Genomic DNA, 26,594 nt, shown 5'->3' with positions numbered 1-26,594 from the left:
ATCTGTTCTTCTGTGGAGATTTTATATCGGGTTTGCCCAAACGGTGGGCAATGTACGATTTTCGTTTATAAGAATGTCTCCATTACCGCAGCGAAGAAATCAAACCTTATTGGCCTATAACTAATAATAATAAATAATATAACTATCAGCTTAGATAGGGCTTAGGATAAAATTTGGATATGATCTGAAATATGGATTGGTCTGAGATATTTTTAGTGTACATAACCATTGTAATAATATTATTTTCAAATGGGCACACGTTTATGGCCATCCCGATGTCGAAAAATATAACATTATAGGGTTTATTTGTTATAAATAAACATTCATTTATTTACGTGTATAAAAAAAACAAGTAGATAATACGTTGATCCATATTATTTTGAAATGACCTTGACCTAATGCGTAAAAAATCATTTATTTTCCATTAGTTTGATCCAAAATTAGGGATTGCAATACCGGTATTTCAAAACCGGTATTCAATTATTTATCGATACAGAAATACCGGTTTTAAAAATCCAAAATACTGAAATTTTCGGTATTAAGAAATCATACTCGTCGTTTTTTTTAAAATTAATGTAAAGTTATTTTTCCATTACTTCGTACTGTTTTGCCTATAAAACTGAGTAGGTATATCTATATCTATAAGTTATGTGCTGCTAAAATGCAAATATATTGACTGAACCAAGGTGTAATAATAATAAAACAAAATACATCAAATATATTTGTAAAATTGTTGCGATGAATTAACATACTAAACATTATTTCGAAATAGAAAACATCCGAGACATATTGTACAAGCGTTGAATTTAAGAAGCTTTTCCTGCAGTCAGATTTATTTGCACTAGTCTTGATAAACTAGCCTTGCGGAGGGCATCAGTTAAAATTACCAATGTAATCAAATTATTTGTAAAAATCACCAGCTCTACAATATTACGATCAATACATATTTTTAAATGTCAACTTATAAATGTAGGTTTTTGCTTCACCTCCAATAATGTTTTAAAGAGATTTTAATAGCGATATGTACCTACTGATAAAAAATTCTGCTTTTTTTATATATCGTAAAGAATACCGGTATTTAATAAGAAATACCGAAAAACTGGTATTGCAATCCCTAGATCCAACAATCAAACAATACACGATTATTATCTGATATTTGACCCATTTAAAAGTAGCGGATAGTTGCGAAAAACATTCAATTATTCATGAATATTATAACTTATAACACTCTTCAATTTCCATTCTCCAAGAATAGACATCAAATTACTCATAGCTTCCCTAGCAAGTGAAAATTGAAAATGTGCTTCCCCTATTGGTCGAATACGATTATCGATTCCAAATTCAAAATGACACACCAGGACAACACATTCTCATAGAAAACGTACTAGGCCACAAACACGAATAAAACTATCGATTATTTCACCAACAATTTTATAGTGTTCATCTTGTTACGCTAGGAAGCGTTACCGCAAAATTAAAGCGGTGAGTTTTATTGTAAAAATACCACCATTTTTTAACAAATCAGTGAAGACTACAATGAACTAATTTCCGGTTTTAAGTCGACAATGAAAATGATTTGAAAATAGTGTGGGTAAACTAGGCAGACAGTTTTTTTTAACAAACTCCTCGTACAGCAGTAAACCAAAGCAGACTTACACAGTAAACTCTTGGCACTTCTTGTAAAATGTAATGGATAAATAAATGGCAAACATAATTTAGCATTATCTCATTGTTATTTTTTTAAATATCTAAACAAACCATCTGTGTTTATAATAAGCCATATCTGATGTGAGTCATTGTGTATTTTTTTGTGATGTTTTTTTTAAGTTGAGTTGCTTTTATATAAAATAGTATTGTTATATTTTTTGCGGAATTGTAAATATCTAGATACATTTCAGTTTGTTACTGTGTTTCCAGCGCGCGTTCGTCGAATTGAATAAGATTTTCCGGAAAGGGAAAACCATAAAGAATATATTGGGCAGTGTGTCCATATATTAATCGTAACATAATGATGTCGGCAATAGGTCCAGATAACGGAAGGATGAACCAAGATGGGGTAAGTTATTATTAAAAAATATAATTATTAATTAATTAAGACCGATGCATTATTGCATTAAAGTTATTTGAATGTAATGATTCTTTGTTTTGTTTTATCGTGTGTCATTGTCAGATTAAAAAAATAATTAGTTGGATTACAGGCTTAAATGCCTAAAAACATCGTTTTATTGTTATTAACTTTAATATTCTTTATTTTAATGCATGTTTCTTAAAGTTATCTTGGAAGTGACGATGTGGAGACATGATGGAGTTGGCGTACCTACATAAGGGGCGGATTTACGGATTTACTAGTAATTTGAGTGCAACCCGTGCAGGAGTAGGGCCCCACAATGACAATCCCCTCGATTAATTCATAAATTTAAAATAATATTGAAAATTCTGGTCTTATACCTATATTTTGGAACCGCTTATTCCGGTGTACCAATTTAATGCGAAAATCGCTGCAGTCAAATAAGGATGGTTCTTCTCTCAGAAATTAAGTTATATTTTCACCGATTGAGAAAGATGCACTGTCTTTCACAGTTGAGCCGAATATTCACAACCAAATGTATATATCGTTGCAATATATATTGCACCCTACAACCGTTAGGTATAAAATTACAAGAATACACCAGGTTCTTATAATTATGTAAAGGCACATACATGGAACTGGGGGCGTAGGTACTCAGTCTTACCATCCTCTAAACATAAGGAGGAATAGATCCCTTATGGGGGGCTGTCAGGGCTCCAGACTGGGGGCCTGGGCTTAGGGTGGCCAGCGTAGCGGGTCGATCAGTTAAGTGAGACAAACACACACCACAAATTTTCTCTATTACTAAAAAAAATAACTGTAACTAATAAAAATTACTATTTGTTCAACATGGCGCAGGGTCGCATGTTAATTCGCTACCGCAAAAGGGGGTCGCGATCAGTGGCTCATAATATTATACCGAGTGCCAACAATTCAATAATTCAAGTGGATTTATTTAAAAATACAAAAATATCACTAAAAATACACCGAATACCATTAATTTTACTTCGCGGAACCCAGGGGTTCCATGGAATACCATGGCTTGGAGGCCCGCTTCAGAATGTGGGAGCCATGATGCCTTCCAAAACGTATAAATGCACCCCCTCATCTTATGGAACGACTCGTCTAAAGTTTCCTAATAATCATTTGTTGTTTAAATAAAGTATTGGTAGTTAATTTAATACGTATGTACGCCCGCTTTCGTATAGATACAAAGCCGTGCCTCAAAAAATGCATGTTGTTTGTTCAATGTTTTTATGATCCAGTGCAATGACCCAATCCGTTGAGCGAACGGCTAAAATTAAATTAATATACTCCTCGTTAAAAAAATAATACAACCTCCACCCTGTGGAGGCCTATATGCTCCGCATTAGAGAGAACATTGTAATTTACGTTACCTAATATATTAATTTCGGTAATATTTACTTGGTTGAGCTCCATTTTACAAACTTAATTATCATTTTAATTTTCTTCGCGTTATGGGCTCATTGCAGAAGCCACTCTCAATAGATTAATTAGGTAAGTATTCAATTTAAGAAATGCAAAATTATAGTCATAACTATTACCTTACGTGTCGATTTACAATGTCGTGGATCCCAAATTTGAATCCTGGATCTGGAAAATACACATACCTATTATTACCACGTTTTTATTAGCTCGTATTCTTGTTTGACCAAGATTTGTATTGGACGATTGAAGATTTTTAACTAACTTCCCGACTAGCTAAACATTTGAAACTTTTATAATATATCAGAACACGGTGACAATTCATTCTTTTAATACTTTTAGCCATATTTAAGCAGAATTTAATTCATCTTCAGTTAATTCTGTTTTGTATGGAAAGTTATTTCGGAAAAAAATTCGTAAAAAGTAAAACACTATTATTGGTTGCTAAGGGGGTCCTAGCAACTAAATTATTAATATATACGTGCGTTACTATGGAAATCAATTTGAAATGTCAAAATGACATTTCAGTAGGTATTCTATATTTATTCAGTAATTCTATCAAGTACCTAAAAAAGTATTTATTAATAAGTACATAGAATTGTCAAGTTTATATGATTCAACAGAAAATTTAAAAACGTAGTAAGTATATAAAAAGTTCTTTTTATCTTGTAATTTTTCAATTTGTGTTTGAAGTCAGAGTATGGACCTAATAGGTTGCGCAAGAAGTGGCTAACATCCATTTCTCGTAAAAAGAAAAATCTGGCATGTGATCTTATTAGAATAGGACATGGTCAAAAGAAAAAGAAAAGCACAAATAGTATAAAATAAACTCACAAATGAATTATTTATTTACGACACTTTGACAAACGCTCTTGAAAACCATTGAGAAAGACAATTATTTAAAACATATTGGAAAATCCCATTGTAGATAATATCGTCTAAATATGTCAATTTTAATCTTATAAATGAATAATGATAAAAAGTAATATGTTTCAACATTGCATTTTTACGTTTATATAAATAAGCATTTTCTTCCGTTCAATAAAACTATCAATATACAATTAATTAAAACAAAAAAACCTTTCTTATCATCGGATAGGTAATATATTTTTCTATTAAATATATATAACAATTTACTAGGTATTTTTCACATTTCACCAAATAAGTAGCATTGAACTACTTAAGTTAGATGGAGATAATATGATGATTAATTAATTTATTGTATTGATACCATATCACTAAACATTTTTTTTAAATTAGTATAATATAATATATGACTTGTCATCTTCAATTTTTTAACAAGTTTGGTTTACTCACTTCACGTACGTGTAATTGTTTTTATTTTCATTTTACTTTACTATTTGTATTTTGATTTGCCACACGTCATAAGCCCAGTGACGTCCCGTGGGAATATGCAAGTCGTGCACTGCTTACGAACGACATATTACAACGTGTCCGGAAACTTCTATGTATGCAGTTCGCCGTATCACACTTCACAGTGAAATGTTGTATCAGTAATATATGGCAGTATATTAAAGACCGACTAACCTCTTTTGGTCGTATAGTACTGACATAAAATTGATGTCTAAATAAAAGACGCTTCTATTCGGTTTACACTTTACAAGAAGCCAGCAGCATACAAACTTTGGAAATAGCCGATATACTGGATCACTCGTTAGGTTAGATTAGGTTTTCATTCTTAAATTCATGAATTTTGGCAAAATCAGCTATGAAAATTGAATTAATGTTCATATTGAATCTAATAAAATTGGAGACCGTGTAGTATACGGTCATCTCTTTCCGGTACGATAACTCACGGCGAACCGCATTATATCTATCTGTAATGAATTTAAGCATTGAGGTTATAAAGTTGTAAAGAGAAGGATTTTCTTTGCCTTGGGTTGTCACTGTTAGGACCCAAATGGTTGAACAATTTAATATAATGTACTAACCCCCATTATATGGAAATGCAAATAATGCTCTTTCGAGAATAGACTACATCGGTTAATTCAGTGACCTCGCTGGCAAGCTTTATGAGTTTGGACTTGTTACCGGACCAATCCATGTGGCGAATAAGTACCGGATGCAAACCTCGCCATGACATGTGTACTGAAATGGAAGAACCAATGAATCAAGAATGGCAAAGGCAATTTTTTACTTTAAAAAAAATAGTAGCATCATACTGGCAATCTGAAGATCTCTTCAATTTTTTAGAAGATTTATATTTTATTATTTTATTTTGTCTGTGCTTCTCTCTTTGATGAGTACTTATGTTCACGTAGACTCAGTTAAAGCACACTTCGGTAAGTGGCGGTCTCAGTCTTAGGTAACTGCTTCTAAAATATTCCAGCGCTCAAAATGGAAACATATTTTTAAGCAAAATGACTTTTTAATGCCACTTTGTTCTATTTCCAGAACTCTGTTTAACCTATTAGTCAGAATACAAAAAATAAGAACGGATTTGTCGAAAATAAGTTATTATTTTATATGCAGTACACAGTTTTTAATATATAGATATAGCTTGTGCAATTATTTCAATGTGAACTATCAAATTGCTCTCCTGAAAATTTTGCTGAAAGTGACAATCTGGAAATAAGGCAGCAAGTTATCAAATTGTATGTGTATTATATAAAAATAAGTGTGTTAGATTTTCTAATATATGGCCTATATAACTCAGACGGTCAAATTATTATTTCCACGAGACGGACCGATAATTTTACCGATTTCACGAACAAGAACGGCGCTCCGGTGCGCTCCGGTCCATTACGACCCCTGAGATATTCCAGGCATAAACAAACAGTGATGCTTCACATCGAAATATAGGGCCTCGTGGCAACCTAATTAAGACTAGTTGTGGTGATGGGTATATGTTTGTGTTGTTAAGAATATTAATTTAACAAATCCAGAAACCGACTTACTCTAAGAACAATATATTATTTATGTTTCTAACGTTAATTTCTCAAAAGAAACTGGGTTTCTATTTCAGCATTTCCTGACATTACAAGCGTTTTTAAATCTATTTAAATACAGTAGATTTTATTTATTTTGTTATTTTTAAAACATATTCGAAAGTGAAATATTAATATCCAAGGCCTCTTTGTACTCAAATTAATGTATTGGTCTACTAATTATTGAGTTCGCTTTATTATAAGTATTAAAGATCTACCATCGTAAGTTGGCGGCCGGTCGAATTTGAAACTAAAATTGTCTATCGAGGATAAATTTGTTACAAATGTCATTTAATTTTACAACATGTTTGGATTGCATAATATTTGTACAGAAATCTACTACCAATAAAAAATTATAAATTACCATTTTTTTGTTAGTTATGGTAATATTCTCAATGTCATACTAGCGCCCTCCCTGAAACGCCAATTTATGATGGTAGATCTATACATATTATAACATCGCTACAAATTAGTATCTAGAGTTTCCAAATAAACGGTTTTTAAAATAATATATCTACGCGATGTTTTTTTTACTCAATTTAAGGAAAGTTTTTTCAAAATATAAATTATTATCGTACTTATAATGAAAACCTTATAAAATATTCGGTTTAATGTAAGTACAGAAAATATGTCTGATATGAATATGAAGAATTTCCATAAGATAACGTGTGTTTTGTGAATAACGATGACGTCACATCGACGTATTCGACACGTTGCAGACGAGACGAGTTTAGATGTGAGAGCCGGCTATGAGCAACGCTCGTCGTTATACATACGCTGCACGTGTCCCGCTCACAAAAGTCGTCAAATCTAGACAAACAGTGGCTAATGTTATTATACAATTTGTACAATTCATGATTACACATAATATGTACACCAAACTCCGCTCCGTCGTCCAGAGTCGGTCCGTAGATTTGTCGCAGAACTTTGCTTTCTAAAACAACCAGCGCAATCTGTCTCGTATCTGTTACTGTCCAGCTGCCTGCACCATATAAAAGAACTGGAAGATTGGACGTTATGTAGATAAGTTTTTCTGGACAATAATATTTTTATTTATTTACAATTTCTACACTATAATCTCAAAATACCAGTAGTTATTAATAATGGTAGGTACAATCTTTTATGATCTATGAAGCATTGTCACAAAACATTTATTACGATAAGATATTACTATCGATCTCATAAGCTATAATTTGCCATATTGCCATTCATATTAAGTAAGTATTAAGATAATAACATATCTAAATGATAACACTTTTCATTATCCGTGAATTGATATCATTCCTACTTAACTAAGTCATGCATTTTAAAACAATCGTCTTCAGTTCATTTTGAGAGTTTTGTAACAATTGCCGTGTTCGTACAATCTGCCAGTGAATAATCAATATTTTTTATTATTCAATCAAGTTGTAGAGTTATAAAAAAAGCATTATTAAAATGTCAAACAGTGTTCAAAATGGAAGCAATAATAGGCATCCAACCGAAGAAGCTGATGGTGCAAATATCTCTAGATTGGCGGTTGTTGCCTTGGATAATATTGGAAAAGTAAATAATGATCTTATCTTTATCTTGACTGTATAAAGTTTAATACGAGAAATATAATTTATACCACGTTAATTCGTGTGAAAAAAATGACAATCGTCTTTGTGACGTAGCCAATCAAGTGACCGAACTTAATATGTTTTTATACTTCAACACGATTAATGGTTTTTTTTTTCATCAAAATGGAAAGTTTCAACGATACTACAATAGTGGTTAGAAAACTTTTAAATATAATGAGCTACTTTTGAAGAAATAAAAACTGGTCACGTGATTTACCGTCTTTAATCATAACTTGTGATATTTTTACGATGAAAGAAATGAAGTGTCAGATAAATGATAATTTAATAGAAACAAAATAATATTAGAGCTGTTGTTTAGGCCTTTTCATATACAAATCTATCATGTTACCCTCCAAACACATACATATTAATTAAATTAGTTATATATTAAATAGTGTACAGGAAACTTTGTCAGTCATACTTTACTTGTTTACATTGAACTAATAATACAATTTGCAGATGGTGCTGGTTAGTTTTTGAAATTCAAGTAAACCCTGCCTAAGCCAAGCCATCATAGTGGAAGTAGGCTGTGCAGATGTGTCAAAAATATTGTACACTTTCTTAGTCATACTTAATTGTTTTCAATGAATTAAGAGTACAAATATTGCAGATGGTGTTGGTTAGTTTATTTAAATCCTTTTTATTTTGTTAACTGTCAATTCATGGTGGAACTGCATTGTATTGTTGTTTTAATTTAATAAAACGCATTTTTTTGTAGTACTTATTCCACTTTTAATCAATAAATTAGGACCGGTTTCGTCCGCTAAGTACTACAAAAAATGCGTTTTATAAAATTAAAACAACAAAATAATTATTTAAATCCATTAACCCCTGCTTATACAAAACCATAATCGATAAAAAATATTCTTCTATCTATCATCATTATCAGCCTGAATCTATCCACTGCTGGATGAATGTCTCTCCAAGCTAATTCCACTTATCTCGGTCCTGTGCTTTGCCTTGCGACGTACTTCCGCAGAATCGAACCAGCGGCCTTTAGGTGTAAATGCGGACGTTTTGTACCTCTTGGGTACCACTGGATGACTAGATTTGTCAAACGATTGTCTCTTCTTCGAGCTATGTGACCAGCCCATTTCCATTTGAAGTTTTTAGCGAACTCTATCACATCGCAAACCCTTGTCTGTTTTCTTCTATCTATCTATCTAAAAGCATGTATGGTATAATGGCATAATTTTAAATATTTTATAGATAAACAAATATTTTTTGACTATTATCCACTATGACTTGGATTAGGCAAGGTTTCGTTGAATTTAAAAAAACTAACACTATCTACACATTGTAGTCCTAGTTCAATGAAAACAAATACGTTTGATTGACAAAGTTTAGTGTGCACTATATATATCGGATCTTAACAGCCTACCTCCACCCTTCGCCACTGTTATAATATATGTATGTGGTTATGAAACTATGAAGTGTGGAGGGTGAATAGGTGAAAGGGTGATGGGAAAGGGTAACCTTGTGATGATGCGATTCCATTTTTCAAAAGACTATTATTTTATAAAAATATGAGTTAATTATTTTTTATCTGTATACAATTAGTTCAATTATTATGATTTATCTAAAATCCTGCATATGATATTGTTATTTTCCGACTGCCTTTCTACAAGGCATGCTTTTACTTTTCACTCTCTTCAATCTCGTAGGTCTCTTCTGCTCTTGAAACACTTTTGCCTGTTTTCGCGAGGGATGGTTTCCAATACTGGTGTCCTAATGAATTTGAATTTACATGCGCCTGTCAATTACCTACGTGGTCGCAGCGATGATTTATTCTTGATCGGAACCGTTTCCTCGTGTCAAGCTTATCAGGCACCATTAGCGAGGGGTGCAAGACTAGTCAATGCGCTCCCTAAAGACGTAGACATTTTCGGTGACGTGCTATGTAGTTTTTTTTCGAAATTTAATTTTTCTGTATAATATTGTACTTAAGTATGTTTTTATTTTTATTTTTATTATTATTTTATATATTCTCTTCTTCTCTCTTGTGAATATTTGTTATTATGAAAATCTCATGTTGAGCACGTCTTTAATTTATATGTGTTATGAACACAATGTTTTGTTTTCTTAAATAAATAAATATATTGTGTTCGACGGTTTGTCTCTGCACTACAATATAAATAATTACAAGATACAAAGAACTTTTTATATACCACGTTTTTAAATTGTCTATTGAATCATATAAACTTGACAATTCTATGTATTAATAATTTAGGACGAATAAGGCAATTGTGAACAAATCTTTTTTTTTGCTACTTTGCAACAAACAAACAAAAATAGAATACTAAAATGTCATTTTGATTTCCATAGTAACGCACGTATATATTAATAATTTAGTTGCTAGGACCACCCCCTTAGCAACCAATAATAGTGGATTGGATTACGGATTTCTTCCGAAATAACTTTTCATACAAAACAGAATTAACTGAAAATGAATTCAATTCTACTTAAAGATCGCTAAAAGTATTAAAAGAATGTATTGGCATCGTGTTCTGATATATTCTAAAAGTTTCGAATGTCTAGCTAGTCGGGAAGTTAGTTAAAAATCGATTGCAAGATTTGTACCGGATAAACAACTACCGGACAAATAAGAATACGACCTAATAAAAACGTTGTTAAAATATGTTTTCTTCCACGGTGCACATACCTAGAAGGTATAAATCTTTTAATCGTAAAATTCTTATTTTAACGTAAGTATTTCTGTTTTACTGTCTAGTGTTGTAAACATTTACTTTAATTAAACCAACAATACTACAAAATTGTGTGTAAAATACGGAAGAATAGCAAAAGTGAAATACCAGTGAAACAATGTGGGAGAATGACAAGTCAAGTGTCTTTATTTGGTTTCAGGATTGTAGCATGGTATTAACTATTAACACAAAAGGAACCCGAATAGAGATAATAATACAATTTTATTGTATAATAGTGAACATTGGAATGTGATCCTTCGTAGATATCTTATTTCAAATAATATATTGTAACAACAACTAACAGTATTTTCTTTGTCGTAGATGATCTACGCCGTAGACGTCATATTACCGTTAGAGTTTTTAAATCGTAAAATAAGAACATACATTTATTAGACATACATTAAAATTGTTCTTTTTAATCCAGTGATGCATTTGGCGTGAAATAACTTTTATATTTTCTTAAATAAAATTAGGGTACTTACAAGCAGTGGCGGCTGGTGACAAGAATATGAGGGAGTGCAAAAAAAACTCACCTATTTATGCAAGAAGTCCCCATCTTCCATCGATTTTGAAAACACGTCGATAACACGAACATTAAAGTCTGGTGTTGACGATATCAATTGTTTTTCTATACTTAACATCGCAAGAGCATTTAGCCTGTCTTGAGTCATTGTATTTCTCAAAAATTACTTAACCTTTTCTAAAGTTGAGAAACAACGCTCACTTCATACTGAAATCATCGGGATTGTACACATTATTTTTAATAGGGTAACACTTTTGCCAAATACTTCCAGTAAATTATTATTAGTGAAAAGTTGAAGTAGCAATAATGCTCCAACAGTAACGTAGAAATCTTCTCTACTGTATAAGACTATTAGTTCATTTTTAAGTTAAAATTTGTCACGTTAATAATAATTATTCATTATTTATAATTAAGTATTAAATTACCCGATTTAAAAAAATTCATTTACTAAAATATAAAGCCAGCCGGCTAGGTAGGCGGCTAGCTCTCTTCAGTACACATTTTAAATATACGTATGATTTTGAAATGATTAATGCGAAACATAGCTGATAATTTGGCATAATTCGGTCGCGTTGTTTACGGAACTCTAACTGTGACCGCCGATTTTTAAAAATTCATTGCGTGCAGCCGCATTGTAGATATGTTTCAGACAATGCATATTTACATATTCCCCAAAGTTTTAACGTCGTCCATCGAGTAATAAGATAGTTATAATAAAAGTTATAAAAAATAAATGTCACCTCCGCGCATTGCCAATCTGCCCCTATGTTAAACGTCGAACTGCAAAAAATGATATAAACTTTGCAACGAAGGAATTTCGGCACATTTAACATGATGAGTGACATGCTTATTGAACATATTTAAGCCGAAACGTCGATATTGAGTGGGAAAAATCAATATCTTCGGTATTTTCTTTAAAATCAGCCCATGTCAGATTCAAATCGCAGAACGTTCCCGCGACACGACAGTGCTGTGATCTGTCATATAAAATCGCAACTTCGTTTAATGAATGCATTGTCACGATGACGTTATTGCATTGAATCGTCGATTTATGCTCTAAATTCCCATTGATGACATTCTGCCGCTACGGCAGCTATCCAAGGTAGGGTTATATCAAAGTATTAGCACTTATTGTGATCCGAAAGCAGTATTTATACTTACCCACCTATAGAATAGATGATGCGCCGATGTGAATAATAATTGCTTCATGAATTCGACTCGGAAAATTAATTCCCATTAAACTATAGGACAGTGGGTAGTTATCGACATACTACCTACACAGTTACCTACCTAATGATAAGGTTAATGATACCTACCTAATCTCAAAATGACCACGAAAGAAATGGGGCCTTTTTATCGTACTTACTTACCTATCAAAATAGGTACCACCTAATCTCAAATCGACCACGAAATAGGGCCCCATTATCGTTTCAAATAAGAAAAATTATAAATAGGTAGATAGGTACCGTTCAATGAATGAATACCTGGCTGAGCTAATAATGTCGGCCAATGTAAACTGTCATCCGTCTCGATGTGAATCGCTCATTAAAATAACGATGAACAATAATAATTCCACTTGTAAAATTCTCATTCAACGACAGTACCTATGCTCCATTTCCTTCTTATTTAATAGATACCTACCTACCTATCTGTACAAAATAAACGTAATAATAAATATTATAAGTCCTATGTAACTAGGTACCTACTTCAATACGACAAACACTAGGATAATTAATTGTTAAAAGCTACCCACCCACTTACGTCTACAATTCTACACCTAAGTACCTATTTATTCTCAATAACAGCGTTTCTGTGAAATACCCACCTGATTAAAAAAATCAACAAGCTGAACTGAACTGTGTGTACATCAAATTTAAGATACCTACCTATTGAAACACTAATAGGGTAATCTCAAAATGAAAATAAAAAAATTAATCCACCAACGTTAGCATAATAATATCGGCGAAATCGGTGAAACCGGGAGCGGCTTACGTTGAACTAAACTTACTAAACTAACCGTTTGATAAATAAGTCGGGAATATGTTTTTATTTTTGCACGGCATGCATCGACATGACATTAGTCATCAATAATTAGGCTTCCAACTATATCTCGACGCGTGGCCTAAGCGCTTGTGTTGGAATATTTATATCGGCCAGTGTATGGTTTTATTGTCCGAACGCCGAGTTAAGCTTTGTGTACTATGGCATTAGGTACAGGCAACCTCCTGAAGAATTAACTTGGAAAACATCATTTCCAACGAAGATTCATGTAGTCTTATAGAACTTTGTTGGTTTTGATTCTACTAGCCTCATTTGCTGTTGTGAATTTTTAAATGTATGCGTGAAAAATAGTGTAAACTCAAGGTACACTTTGAATTTTGCTCCTTGCCATGTCTCACCGATGGAGGTATGTGTATTAGTCGCGTCTCATTGGTGTAGTTACGTGTGTATTGGTAGACGGTGGCGTTGCGCGTCGAAATCACTATTGCCCGAATGCGCGCGGAATTCAAAATGATTGATTTCGTATAAGTTTTCGATATCGCATTTTTCGGAATACATGGGGGTTGTATATTATATATTTTTATTTAATCGATGATGGGAGTGCAGTGCACACTTTGCTCCTTTACTAGAGCCGTCCCTGCTTACAAGTATGTTTACTGGAAGCCAGGCGGGAACAGCAGCAATTTTCATAGTCGATTTCGGCAAAATTCATGAATTTAAGAATGATAACCTAACCTAACAATTAATAATCCAGTATAGGTATCTGCTATTTTTTTGTTTGTCGCTGGCCTCCACTAAACAGACAATAACCAAAATTAGTTTAGACTAAAATACTATAACATTAGACCTCAGTAGTGAAGGGTGGAGGTAGGCTGTTTAAAACCACCATAAATATTGCACATTAAACGTAGTCATACATATCTGTTTTTATTGAACTTAGACTACACTTTACAGATGGTGTCGGTTAGTTTTTAAAAATTAGTTAAGCCCTGCCTAAACCAAAACATAATAGTGTTTGTATATTTTAGGCGATACGACAAAATTGCGCAAACTTTTTCATTCATATTAAAATTTATTTGTTTTCGTTGAATAAAGAATACATCTTTATTATTGTTGGTTCATTTGTTTCAGCCCTGCGTAAACCAAACTATTATAGTTAAAAATATTATTCTATCTATAAAATATCCTTAGTTATGTATGATTTAATTGCATAATTTTGGATATTTTATAGATATAAGAGTATTTTTTGGCTATTATCTATTATGGCTTGGTTTCGCAGGGTTTAAAACTAACGAACACCATCTGAAAATTGTAGTAGTATTTTAATGAAAACAAATACGTATGACTGACAAAGTTTATTGTGCACTATTTATGGCGGATCTTAACAGCCTACCTCCACCCTTCGCCACTGAGACCTACAGCATAGAGAAATATTGTTTTGTAAACACGCATAGGTACTAATTACCTAAATATAATGTCAAGTGATAAATTCGTGATAAATATCGTGATTGTCGAAACTGACATCGTTATTATATATTTATTTTTGTTAGGACTAATGTTATCTAAATATTTTCACAATCGCATTGTTTATATTAAATGCCGGAAACATAAATTCTTAGAATATCAAAGTATTTTTTTTCAATTATCTGATTTAAGTAATGCCGTTGCGTACCACTAAACAAAAATAATAAAAATCAAACAGCTGATATCAAAACAAGTTGATGATTAAATAATAAAATTAATCACTGATTCAGGTAGCGTACCCGGACTTAAAATTTGTACGTGTGGGCCGATTCACGTACGTATTCAAAAAAGTAATTATTATTAACCCAATGAAAAATTGAAGACAATTTCAAAGACTTTCAAAGACAAAGTACTTTTCCAGGGCGAAATTCAGAGATGACGAGGAAATGTTCCGAAACAGGACTCGAAATGACCGGAGCGTACCGGAGATCAGTTCCGGTTCGTGAAATTTATAAAATTATCGCTCCGTCTCGTGGAAAGAATAATGTGACCGTCTGAGCTAAATCAGCTATATTACAAAATATCTAAAACATTTTTTACAAAATACACATAAAATTTTATAACTATTTATGTTAATATCTTGAGAAAATTGTCGACCGCTCCGGTTCGTAAACTTTTCCATTTCAAGCGCTGCGGAGTCCAAAAGGACAGACCTATTGTATTGAGACAAGCTCTGCGTGCCGAGAGATGTGACTCAAGCCTCCAGTGACGTCCCTAGACAAAATGCCGCCCCTAGGCAGCGTCAAAATGCCGCCCCATTTTTTTATCATCCTTTCATTACTCCAATATCTAAGAAATGTGTTGTATGAAGCATGGCCCCCTCATCCTGAAGCGGGCCCCGTGTTAGGATCTTTGCCCCCCCCCCCTACCTATCGCTAAGGATAAAAGCAGTGTGACGCTCTACAGTAATGTTTTCCAAATGGTGTACGCGTTAAAATTGATGTGTATATTTAGTGTTTTTTTGTATATTTTAATACATACACTTGAATTGTGGAGTTTTTGAGTATCGCTACACAATTATAAATTGTATTGTGTAACCACATAATTGTAAATAATATTATTATTTAAGGAAAATAGCGCCGCAGGCAAATTTTTTGCTATTAGAGCAAATTTGTGATAAGTTTTTATCTCACTTATCGAGCCCGAGCCCCAGGTTAGAGCCCTGTTAGCCCCCCCCTTGTGGGGGCCATGGTTTGGATACATTACTAATAAAATATACACCTACCACTAAGCTGAAACATACAAAATTAAATTTAGATATCAATAAATAAATAAGCGAATAAATATAATATTAGTTAGACACTTACCCAAATCACCAGAGTCTGAGATGCCATTTGGTTAATATGTCTGACACATTTGGTTTGTATCATTTAGTAATACCTACGCAGATGTATTATTTTCACACCATTTTTTCTATGCTATTATTGTACCCTACAACATGTAAACAAAATAATTTTCCTCATTATTTTTTTAATATAAACCTAAATTTAATCATAAATACACTATTAATTAATGGTCTCAACATTCAACCGTTGATGATTGAAATAAACTACAAATCCACACTATTATCAGCAAAAAATATGTTTAAAAAAAAACGACTTAAAAGAAGGTATTGCACAGTATTGTATTCACAGCACGATAAATATGATATAATCTAGGTAGATACCTACTAGTGTACATTTTTATTACAATTAGCTGGTACTTAACGTAAATACCTATTATATGCACGAATACTAATTGATTATGTCAAATGTCAATAAGGATTAATAATCATTATGAATAGTTATCTATTTGCAATAGGTACATCCGGCAACTTTAAAATCTCGCGAATGACTGGCAAAAATATTTGGATAAATTAAAAAATACGGTATGTACCTACCCACCTATAAATCTCTACCATAAATTCTCCTTGTTTCGTTACCAACGTTGATATAATATATAATATTATTTTCTTTTAATAACTATGGCGCGACATAATTATTGGTTTTTGCGCAGTATACCTACCACTCTTATGAAAAGAACTCTTTAATCTGAGTAAATGACATTATATTATTATGACTGATTTATTATTCGTTTGTGATGTTTTACATTTATAAAAATATTCATAATGTGTATAGGTGCCAAGTTTATTAGCATTTGTAGACGAAACCGAGCAGTCAAAAATAAAATAAAAAAATCTCTAGCTGAGCGTGGTGACATCATACTAAAATCGCTGCGAGTACCGACTGGATAATAATAATAAAAAGCATCCGGAACAAAACACCTCCAAAGCTCTGGTTATAATATAACTAAGTTTAGGTAGCTATTTCTATATAATACCAAATGATTCTCCTCGATTTGCCGCCCTTCGAGTATCTGCCGCCCCCAAGCGACGCTCAATCTGCCTACCCCCACGGGACGTCACTGCAAGCCTCAGAGAAGGTTCTACGGCTAAACCATTCCTAGTATCAATAATTTTATAGTCGATTTGTTGCCCAACCCAGAGAACGAAGTTAAATTAGTTTTTATTCACTGTTGTATTCTTTGTGAGTGGTTTTTTAACCGGTCTGCTAGGAGTGTCCACCTAATGAGCCGCAAATTTGTTTTAAGTTTTGTTTTACCTATACAATTACATCAAACCTTCCAAAACATACACCTATGACAGCGATCGTTAAATTATAGCGTTGTTAAAAATATACCAATCACTCTGCTTAAAAAATAATATCTTCGATTATTTTTTTACATTGAGATTATTATAAATTTGTATATTATTTCTAAGACTGCGATACTTTCTAAAATGCGACGCCTCATTTCGTTTCATGAAAAACCGCGACTGGGCCGACCAGTGTGAGTTTCGGGTTCGACAGAGAAGCCATTATCAAGAGATATGTGTTATGAATCAATTCAATTATATGTAGGTATAACATGAGGCACCAAGGCCAAACGGCCTTTTATCCTCGTCGTCTGTAGTACTCGCGTCCGTATACCCATTAGCAAAGAGCGCATGGCTCTTCGTCATGGGACTCAGTGGCGGCCGGTGATAATAAAATTAGGGAGTGCAAATAAAGACATGCATTTTTCTTTTCATGGTATTGAAAAAAAACTGTAATAACCTTCGTGGTGGAGGTAGGCGTATGCTAAACGACGCTTACATTCACGGACAGCATTTTTTTGTTGCTAAAGTTACAAATTTCAAGCCTCTGGTATGATAAGTATGATGCAAAAGGCAATAGGTACCTACACATCTTTTTCGATTTTTATTGTACCTAATTACACTTCATATATGCCGACATAGTTACCACGTTTGTCACTCGTAACTTCCATAAATCGTAACTGATGTAAGTATTTTAGACATGTGTCATTGAGAAAAGCCGCAAAATCCTCATTTGTCATCCCACATTATTCTCATATACGCGCGGTATCATTTTTATAAATACTAGGCATGGATCATTAATTTTCCAACGGGATATCACTTGTGTTAAAAATTTGCTACTTTTGTACACCTCAACTCCAGAATTGCACTCCAAATGGGACTGATTTGAAAGACATTCAACGTCAAAAATAATAATAAGTATAAGTAGGTATATTTTATGTATTATGTTACTGACTTAATTTGCTGTAGATTTATAATAAAATTATTTAGTTTAAAATAATTAATAAGTTTAAAATATTAAAAAGTTTAATTTTGAAATGGAAAATAATTATAAAATCGTATTCGTATGGTGAGATGGCTGTACCTAACTCAATGATCACAATATATATTTTGATTGATTCAATATTAACATGGCGCATCACACAACGGAGCGTTTACCTCATAACGTATGAAATAATAATATGCCTAGTATTTTTAAATACTGAGCGGGAACCTTTTACCTACTTCATACGTACGTACAATAATATTATTATAAACGCGCCAATAAATCGCGACATCTGTTAGTTATACTTGAAGCACTAGGAGGGAGAACATTGCACAAAGCAAGGTAAAAATTGTACGTTCAGTGAGGTACATATATCGGCAGCATGCAAAAAAAATCGTCTACGGTCGGGCAGCACAGATCCTCTTTCGAACATTCAACAAATCCTATGAAAGACGTACATGTATGCAGGCATCCAGCTCAGCGGCCGGTTAAAATACGCCAGAAATACGTACGTGGATGCGCGTAGCGGACGGGCGACAAATTAAAGATAGTTAGTTTACAATAATTAATTATTACAATATGTAGGTATTTGAATACGTACATATTATTACATAATAATTTGGGAGATCAGTGCACATTTGCTCCTATACAAGAGCCGTCCCTGATGGGACTAAAGGAAAAAATGAAAAAGAAAAAGAACTGGGACAAATAGGTTTAATACAGTGGTTTCTCTCCTTCGAATTGACGGAGTCAACACTACGAAATATTTTATTTTTTATATTTCTATGCAGATGGAGAAGGAAGTAAATGGCCTCTTTTTTGTCTCCTGCTGTGGGGAAAAATATAGACTAACGGCTCGTCTGAGGTAAGCGCGTTCGGCGGCGCGTTGAGCGGCGCGCGCAACTCAAACGTATAACCGTATAACCAAAAAAAGACTGTCTACGAACATTTTCACACACGGTTATACGTTTGAGTTGCGCGTGCCGCTCAACGCTTCGCCGACTTCGCCCACGTAAGACGACCAGTCAGAAGACTTTAAGAGCAGTATTGCTCGTCGTCTCGAAAATTCGTTGGGGATGGCTGGATGGTGATTGTTTAAATCTTTGATCGACTGGTTTGGGAAGTCTGCTATCATGGAGCTGTAGATTTTTTTAGAAAGTTTCAAGACGTGGTCGTAAATGGTTTATACGTTCAAGTCTCTATAAAGAGTGGTATTGCGTACAAACCATTGGGCATCTGTGATTGTTCTAAGAGATTTGTTTTGTATAGTCTGTAACGTTTTATAATGTTTTGTGGGATTAGCATAGCCCCAGACGGGGGCAGTATATGTCATAATGGGACGGGATATAACGAAATGTAGTGTAGGTCTATGAATGCAAACACCGCTCAAAGGTTGCTCAGTGCCTCTGTAACGATCCCGAAACGTCGAGGAAAGAAAGAAGAAGTACACGGGGTGGAAACCCAAGAATCTATTACGATAAAAAAACAAACGTGAAAATCTCAAACATTATAATTAGCTTTATGTCGGTTGTAGTTTGTCACGGGATCATGTGCGTCGCTTTAGAAACGGTTTTAAAACACTGCTTCAAAATGTTCATTACCTATCACGTATTTTAACCATTTCAGCTCGTGACCATTGTATTGAAAATTTATGTACCTAATGCCGGGTCCACACTGGCAACATGTCGCGCAAGGGGGGACATGCTCGTCGAAGGTCAAAATTGAGTTTTTATTGTATTTTCAAACCATGATCCTGGACACTCCTTAAATGTTGTAGATAATCTATTTATATAATTTTGAAGCCTTATTATCCTTTATAGTTATTTTAAACATTTGATGACGGCATAAAGTATTTTTGTTACATAAAATAGTATTCTTTTAAACCTCTCGCTCTAATGTTTTAGAATATAGTCATATTTCGGTACATAACTGTGCAGTGGCGTTAAGATTTTTTACATTTATTAATTTTTAAACGCATTTATAAAACCATTAGTATAATTTATTACGAGATAATTTTTGTAAAATATTCACGATAAAAAATTATATTGATAATCTCTGTGATCCCAAATGTGACAAGAATTAGGCATTTTATTATTCAAAAAATCGGCAAGATTTACACATTTGAAGATGATTCTAAAGATACTTATTATAAGCTATGTCTTTGACCATGCAAGTGTGATAAACATCTTATGAATAATGATTGCTTTATAATAATTATTGACCTAAGAATAAGGTAGTGTTTTTTTGAAATACGCCATTTCTTTTGTCATTCCCTAGTGGTTAAGCTACAACATACGGCCGTAGCCATAAATTAACAAACTATAATTAAAGTAGGGAGTAAAATTATGTTAACGCGCGTGTTTGAACATGTACCTAACCGATTTTTTTTTAATTTTTTTTTAACGGTACATGTTCAAACACGCGCGTCAATATCATTTTACTCCCTACTTCAATTATAGTTTGTCAATTTATGGCTACGGCCGTATGTTGTAGCTTAACCACTGGGGAATGACAAAAGAAATGGCGTACTTCAAAAAAACATTACCTTATTCTTAGGTCAATAATTATTATAAAGCAATCATTATTCATAAGATGTTTATCACACTTGAATGGTCAAAGACCATAGCTTATAATAAGTATCTTTAGAATCATCTTCAAATGTGTTAATCTTGCTGATTTTTTGAATAATAAAATGCCTAATTCTTGTCAAATTTGGGATCACAGAGATTATCAATATAATTTTTTATCGTGAATATTTTACAAAAATTATCTCGTAATAAATTATACTAATGGTTTTATAAATGCGTTTAAAAATTAATAAATGTAAAAAATCTTAACGCCACTGCACAGTTACGTACCGAAATATGACTATATTCTAAAACATTAGAGCGAGAGGTTTAAAAGAATACTATTTTATGTAACAAAAATACGTTATGCAGTCATCAAATGTTTAAAATAACTATAAAGGATAATAAGGCTTCAAAATTATATAAATAGATTATCTACAACATTTAAGGAGTGTCCAGGATCATGGTTTTAAAATACAATAAAAACTCAATTTTGACCTACGACGAGCACGGAAATTTTACGACAATTATCATGCTTATCGTAAAATTTAACGAGGTTGTCGCGCGACATGTTGCCAGTGTGGACCCAGCATAAAACAAAATCTCCATATCTTTTTTTTATTCCTATGTGAATTGTAATAATCATAATATGATTTTTCCGTTTCAGATAAAGGGCCTTGACGCCAACAGATATGCCACCAAAAAGACGATAGCCCAAGGAATGTTAGATATCGCCCTGTTAACAGCAAATGCCTCACAGCTAAAATACATATTACAAGTTGGAGAAAAACACGAATTCTACACCCTGTTATTAACTTTGATTACTGTTTCTATAGTATTACAGGTAAGGTCACTCATTGTTTATTCATATTTTTAAAATGCCTTGACGATGTGTTGTCATTAGCAAGAACAAACGATACATCGAATAATATGGACGTGCGTGCTGTGTGAAGCATCATAGTGTACTAAGGTCAAAAATAAGTACCCACCTAGATAGCATTCATAATAAATAATGACTAATCATTAGTTATAAATGTATCGATTATGGAAATCGATATTATGTACATCAGATTTCGATTAGAAAAGGTTTTTTTTTCGACCATGTCCGATCCCAATAGGATCATATGGGCCTCCACAGAGTAGAGGTTTGTATTAACAGATTTGTTTTTTTTTTACGAGAAATGGATGTTAGCCACATGCTCAACCTATTAGGTCCATACCGTGACTCACACACCAATTGAAAAACAATATGTGTACATGCCAGACATGAACACAGATTCGAACCTGAGACCCACGGCGTTATAGTCCAACGCTTAAGCCGCGCGGCCACCGTGGGTGTAGGTAGTAATTATCTATGATGGGTGGTCCTAATCATGGCCCCCACAAAGGGGGGCTGCCAGGGCTCTAGCCTGGGGGTCCGGGCTCAGGAAGGGCCCGGCGTGGCGAGTCGACCAGATAAGTGATATAAATACACATCACAAATTCCCTCTAACAGTAAAAAAGTCGCTATTGTTTTTCAATATTTTTATTATTTAAAATTATGTGGTTGTACGATTTAATTTTTAATAGTGTATCGATACTCGATAACTCCATAATTCAAATGGATGTATTAAAATATACAAAAAACACTAAATATAATTACACATTAATTTCATCGCGTACACCATTTGGTACACCTACTGTAATGCGTCACACTGCCTTTATTTTTAGCGATAGGTAGGGGGGCCGCCAAATATCCTAGCCTGGGGGCCCGCATCAGGATGTGGGGGCCATGGTCCCCTAATAGTACAGCACTTTTATGTGTAAACTGTAATTATTATCGCGATAGTTTAAAATACACACTATTGCTGCAATTAAATTCATGCACGTGTACAGGCGCTATAATAGAATCAAAAATACATTTTTTATCATCATCTATATACCCAACAAATATTAGGAATTTGTAATAAAAAAAAACTCTCAATGTCTTCCTAGAAACCTCACTATTTATTTTCTAGTAATTGCCTACTATTTAAAATACTTACATAATAATAATATTAAATTTGTTATATTATGTCAGTTTGAGAATACCTACCTATATTGATAGTACCTACGACGAATATTAACATTACCTATATAGAATATAATATTGTCTATGCCCCAGAGTATTATTAATATTATTATAATATAAATTTATCTATTGATCGTAAATTACTAAACGATTACTTTGTTTCTTTTATTGCATAGGTAGCGATGGGCGTAATATGTCTATCTCTGAATCTAATGCGCGACTGCCGTTTGCACCTGCCAGCGTATCATTTCTCAGCGCACCTAATCAATTATTTCAGCACAGGATGTGCATTTGTTATAACTGCATTGAATTTATTAATATCTGCATTTGATCCGACGATTGCTAAATATGCAAGCTTCAACATTGAATAATTTAGTTTGTTATAACTGCGTAGTTAGTTAGTATTTAATATAGAAATAATTATAGCAAGAGAGGAAATAAGATTAAAAACAACACAACTCATGTATTGTGGTCATTATCACTGACATTATTAATAATTACTGTTGTTCTAGGCATGCAATAACCATTGTTGTGACGTTGTAAGTCTAGTCTTGAATTACAAGATTGGTAAATCAGTATATTAAGGCTCGGGCACACATAGCGCGATATATCGCGGCGGGCAGCGATCGCGCGATCGTCGCGGCTATTAGCGATAATATATTATATTATAACGTAACAAAGGCCGTGATATCTTTGTGAGCGATCCAGTATCGTGGTTGGTTCCTAGCGGGCAGATGTGTATTCTTTTTTAACTGTTTTTGTTCGGAATGAGTAACTCGGACGAGGAGCAGCTCCTTTTTCGATTAACCCTACAAAGTAATAATACTAATAATAAAAATACGATGTTGAGTACATGACATCAATACGAAAAGGGAAAGATTTGAGGAGTACCACCGCCTTCAATCTCATGAAGATATATGTTTTCTATATTTTCATATGTCACGTGTAAGTTTTAAGGAACTACATGACATAATATAACCGAAGATTTATTTTAACCCCATTTCTTCCGCCATTGCACAGATCGCGTAGTGAATTTTGTAATTGTGTACAACCGTATCGGGCGACCATAGATAATATATTACGACTGGCTGTGGTCCTGTGTGTAGCGGAGGTGATGCAATCTTGTGTATACAACTAGATCGCCGCAACAAATCGCGTTATGTGTGCCAGAGCCTTTAGCTAATCTAACGAGTAACTAAATGTAAACCTGAAAACCTATCAAAATAGCCAGCAACCACCGGCTGTTTCCGGCAGGAAATAAAATGAAAATTTCCGTTTTATCGAGATCGTTAAACAAGTCTCATTTAAATATATTTTCTTTTGTAAAATAAGCTTATGAGAATCTCATCAGAATTTGATTTTTATGTCAACAGATGATCGTCGGAGTGTTGTTCATTGTAATCGGTGGAATGAACATTAACAAAGACCGAGATCTAACCGCAGCTATCATTCTAAATGACATAATTCTCATTTTTGTCTTTGTAATATCTTTAGTAAACATTATCATATCAGGGTTTGGCATTGAATATTCGAATCATCCCCTTACTCTGCAAAGGGAAATCATGCAAAAGTCTCCATTATAATAATTCTATCCCATGAAATAATGTGGTTAAAATTAGGTAAACTTCGTAATCTATTCCCCCATGGATTGTCAAAATAATTATAAAATATTATTTGATAAAATATACCTACACATAGTAAATAGGTTCGTACGATTTAGTGACATTGTCAATATTAAATTCGAGTTTTTCATAAGCATAATATAGTAATTTGTTGGTATTTGGTTAGATTATTACTGCATATATTATTTCCTGTATAAATAGTACCTAGTATTTTTCCAGAGTGCTTCTAAATTCGAACTATCTACCCACATTTAAAAAAAATAGCAAATTGGTTTTTGCAAAATATCAACCAGCTGTTTTGGTTAAATTATTGCATTGACATTTTAGTAGAGTAGAAAATAAATAATATTAATATGATTTGAAACTTTTTTGTTATAAATCTTTTAGATAATGATATAATAAATCTGAGAGACATTTAAAATAAACAATATTTATAAGAAAAACTGTGATACCGACTCATTTCCTAACAGGGCCGGTCCGTGAGGCCCGATTTGAATATTTGTGCGAGGCCCCTAGATAGGAGACGCAAATATAGAAACACACTGTTTAATAATAATCTTATCTCTACGAGAGGTGCTTGGAGTAATTGTGATATTCAACCTCCTTCCTTTGTTTGTCACCGACTAGAATGTGACGCTCCTAAGCAGTGTATAACCTGCTTTCAACAGAGTCTGAAAACTTTTCTAGTTATTACCAGTGATATTTCAATTATTTGCCATATATTATGTTAGACATATACCTAATTGTCATGGACATTTTGTTCCTGGTGTTTGACATGGGATGTAAAATCAAGAATGAAAGTAAAATAATATTATACCTATAACCATCTTATCTTGGCTATGATTCTATAACGCTGTATGCAGTGTTACGGACTATAGCAAGGGTCGGGGGCGTAGATTTATGCCTGAAAGTTTGGGGGATCCGTAGTTTCCCAGATCAATGTTATGACATCCGTAACCAAGATAATATAATGGTAAAACTATAATAGCTGGTGACTTTTATTCGCCTACCAATATTTCTAAGATATCGGTCCTGAATGTCTTTATTAGAAACACGTTCAATGTATTTTCGAATAATGGGGGGTCAAATTTCTCCAAAATCATTTGATGATTCTACTTTACAGCAGTCCTAAGTTTTAAAAGTATTACGATTCAAATTAAAAACCAACTTGTGTCTTGTAGTTTCATATTTTTGTTTGTAAATTCCCGGTTCAATCGCTCTAAGACCGGGCCTGTTTCCTATCATAAGATTCACGTCTGTATTCTGTACACATATCATTAATTTAAATTAAAAAAAAAAACGTTTAGAAAGCCTGTGAGTATCGTCTAGAAATAATATATACCCGTGTCCGTTCATTAATTTAAATATTTTTCGGAAAACAGGTGAGTGCAGCCATTTTGTCAGTCATTTTGAGCGTGTTGAACATCCACAAGGGTGAAAAAGAGAGAAACATGGCGGCAATTTTAAATCATATTTCTCTGGGTTTTGTAACCGGTGCTCTTTTCTCAGATGTAATTAAAATGAGTTTCGGATTAGATCCTGCGATCGCTCTTAATAACTCCACAAAAAAATAATGTTTTATATCTGGAGTTCAAATGTAAAACAACAAATTTACCATCAACCAAAATCACCAAATAAATAATAGACATTTTCTTGTAAAGTAAACACCACATATAAAATAACATCAAAACATATTATATATATTTATTTTTTAAAAAAAGGGCTTTACGTTTGTTTTCTGATTTCTTATTTTTATTATTTTTGTTCTTTCTCTTATGTTACATACTTACGTAAACTAACATTTTTCAGTTATGTAGGATTATGTTGTATTTTTTTAAACCCATTCCATTTCCCTGCATGAGCATTGCATTGCCATATCTAATCATTAGGTATAATAAATGTTCATGTAGGTATGTTACACT

At 33.2% G+C, this 26,594-nt stretch overlaps 1 protein-coding gene across 1 annotated transcript; it reads left to right on the top strand.

Moving 5' to 3' along the window:
• The first annotated feature begins 1,926 nt into the window (after positions 1–1,926).
• Positions 1,927–26,246, top strand: LOC147074396 (ninjurin-2-like). Its single transcript, XM_085943958.1, has 3 exons — positions 1,927–2,056; positions 21,668–21,844; positions 26,055–26,246. The coding sequence occupies exons 1-3, from the start codon at positions 2,009–2,011 to the stop codon at positions 26,244–26,246; spliced, it is 417 nt and encodes a 138-aa protein (XP_085800084.1). The 5' UTR covers positions 1,927–2,008.
• Positions 26,247–26,594: the final 348 nt, after the last annotated feature.

The sequence above is a fragment of the Rhyacophila brunnea genome, unplaced genomic scaffold, assembly GCF_057557595.1.
Source record: "Rhyacophila brunnea isolate RB1 unplaced genomic scaffold, BYU_Rbru_1.0 scaffold_16, whole genome shotgun sequence".
NCBI classification, from domain to species: Eukaryota; Metazoa; Arthropoda; class Insecta; order Trichoptera; family Rhyacophilidae; genus Rhyacophila; species Rhyacophila brunnea.
The sequence above is the reverse complement of the archived record's forward strand: the minus strand, read 5'-3'. Positions and strand labels throughout refer to the sequence as shown.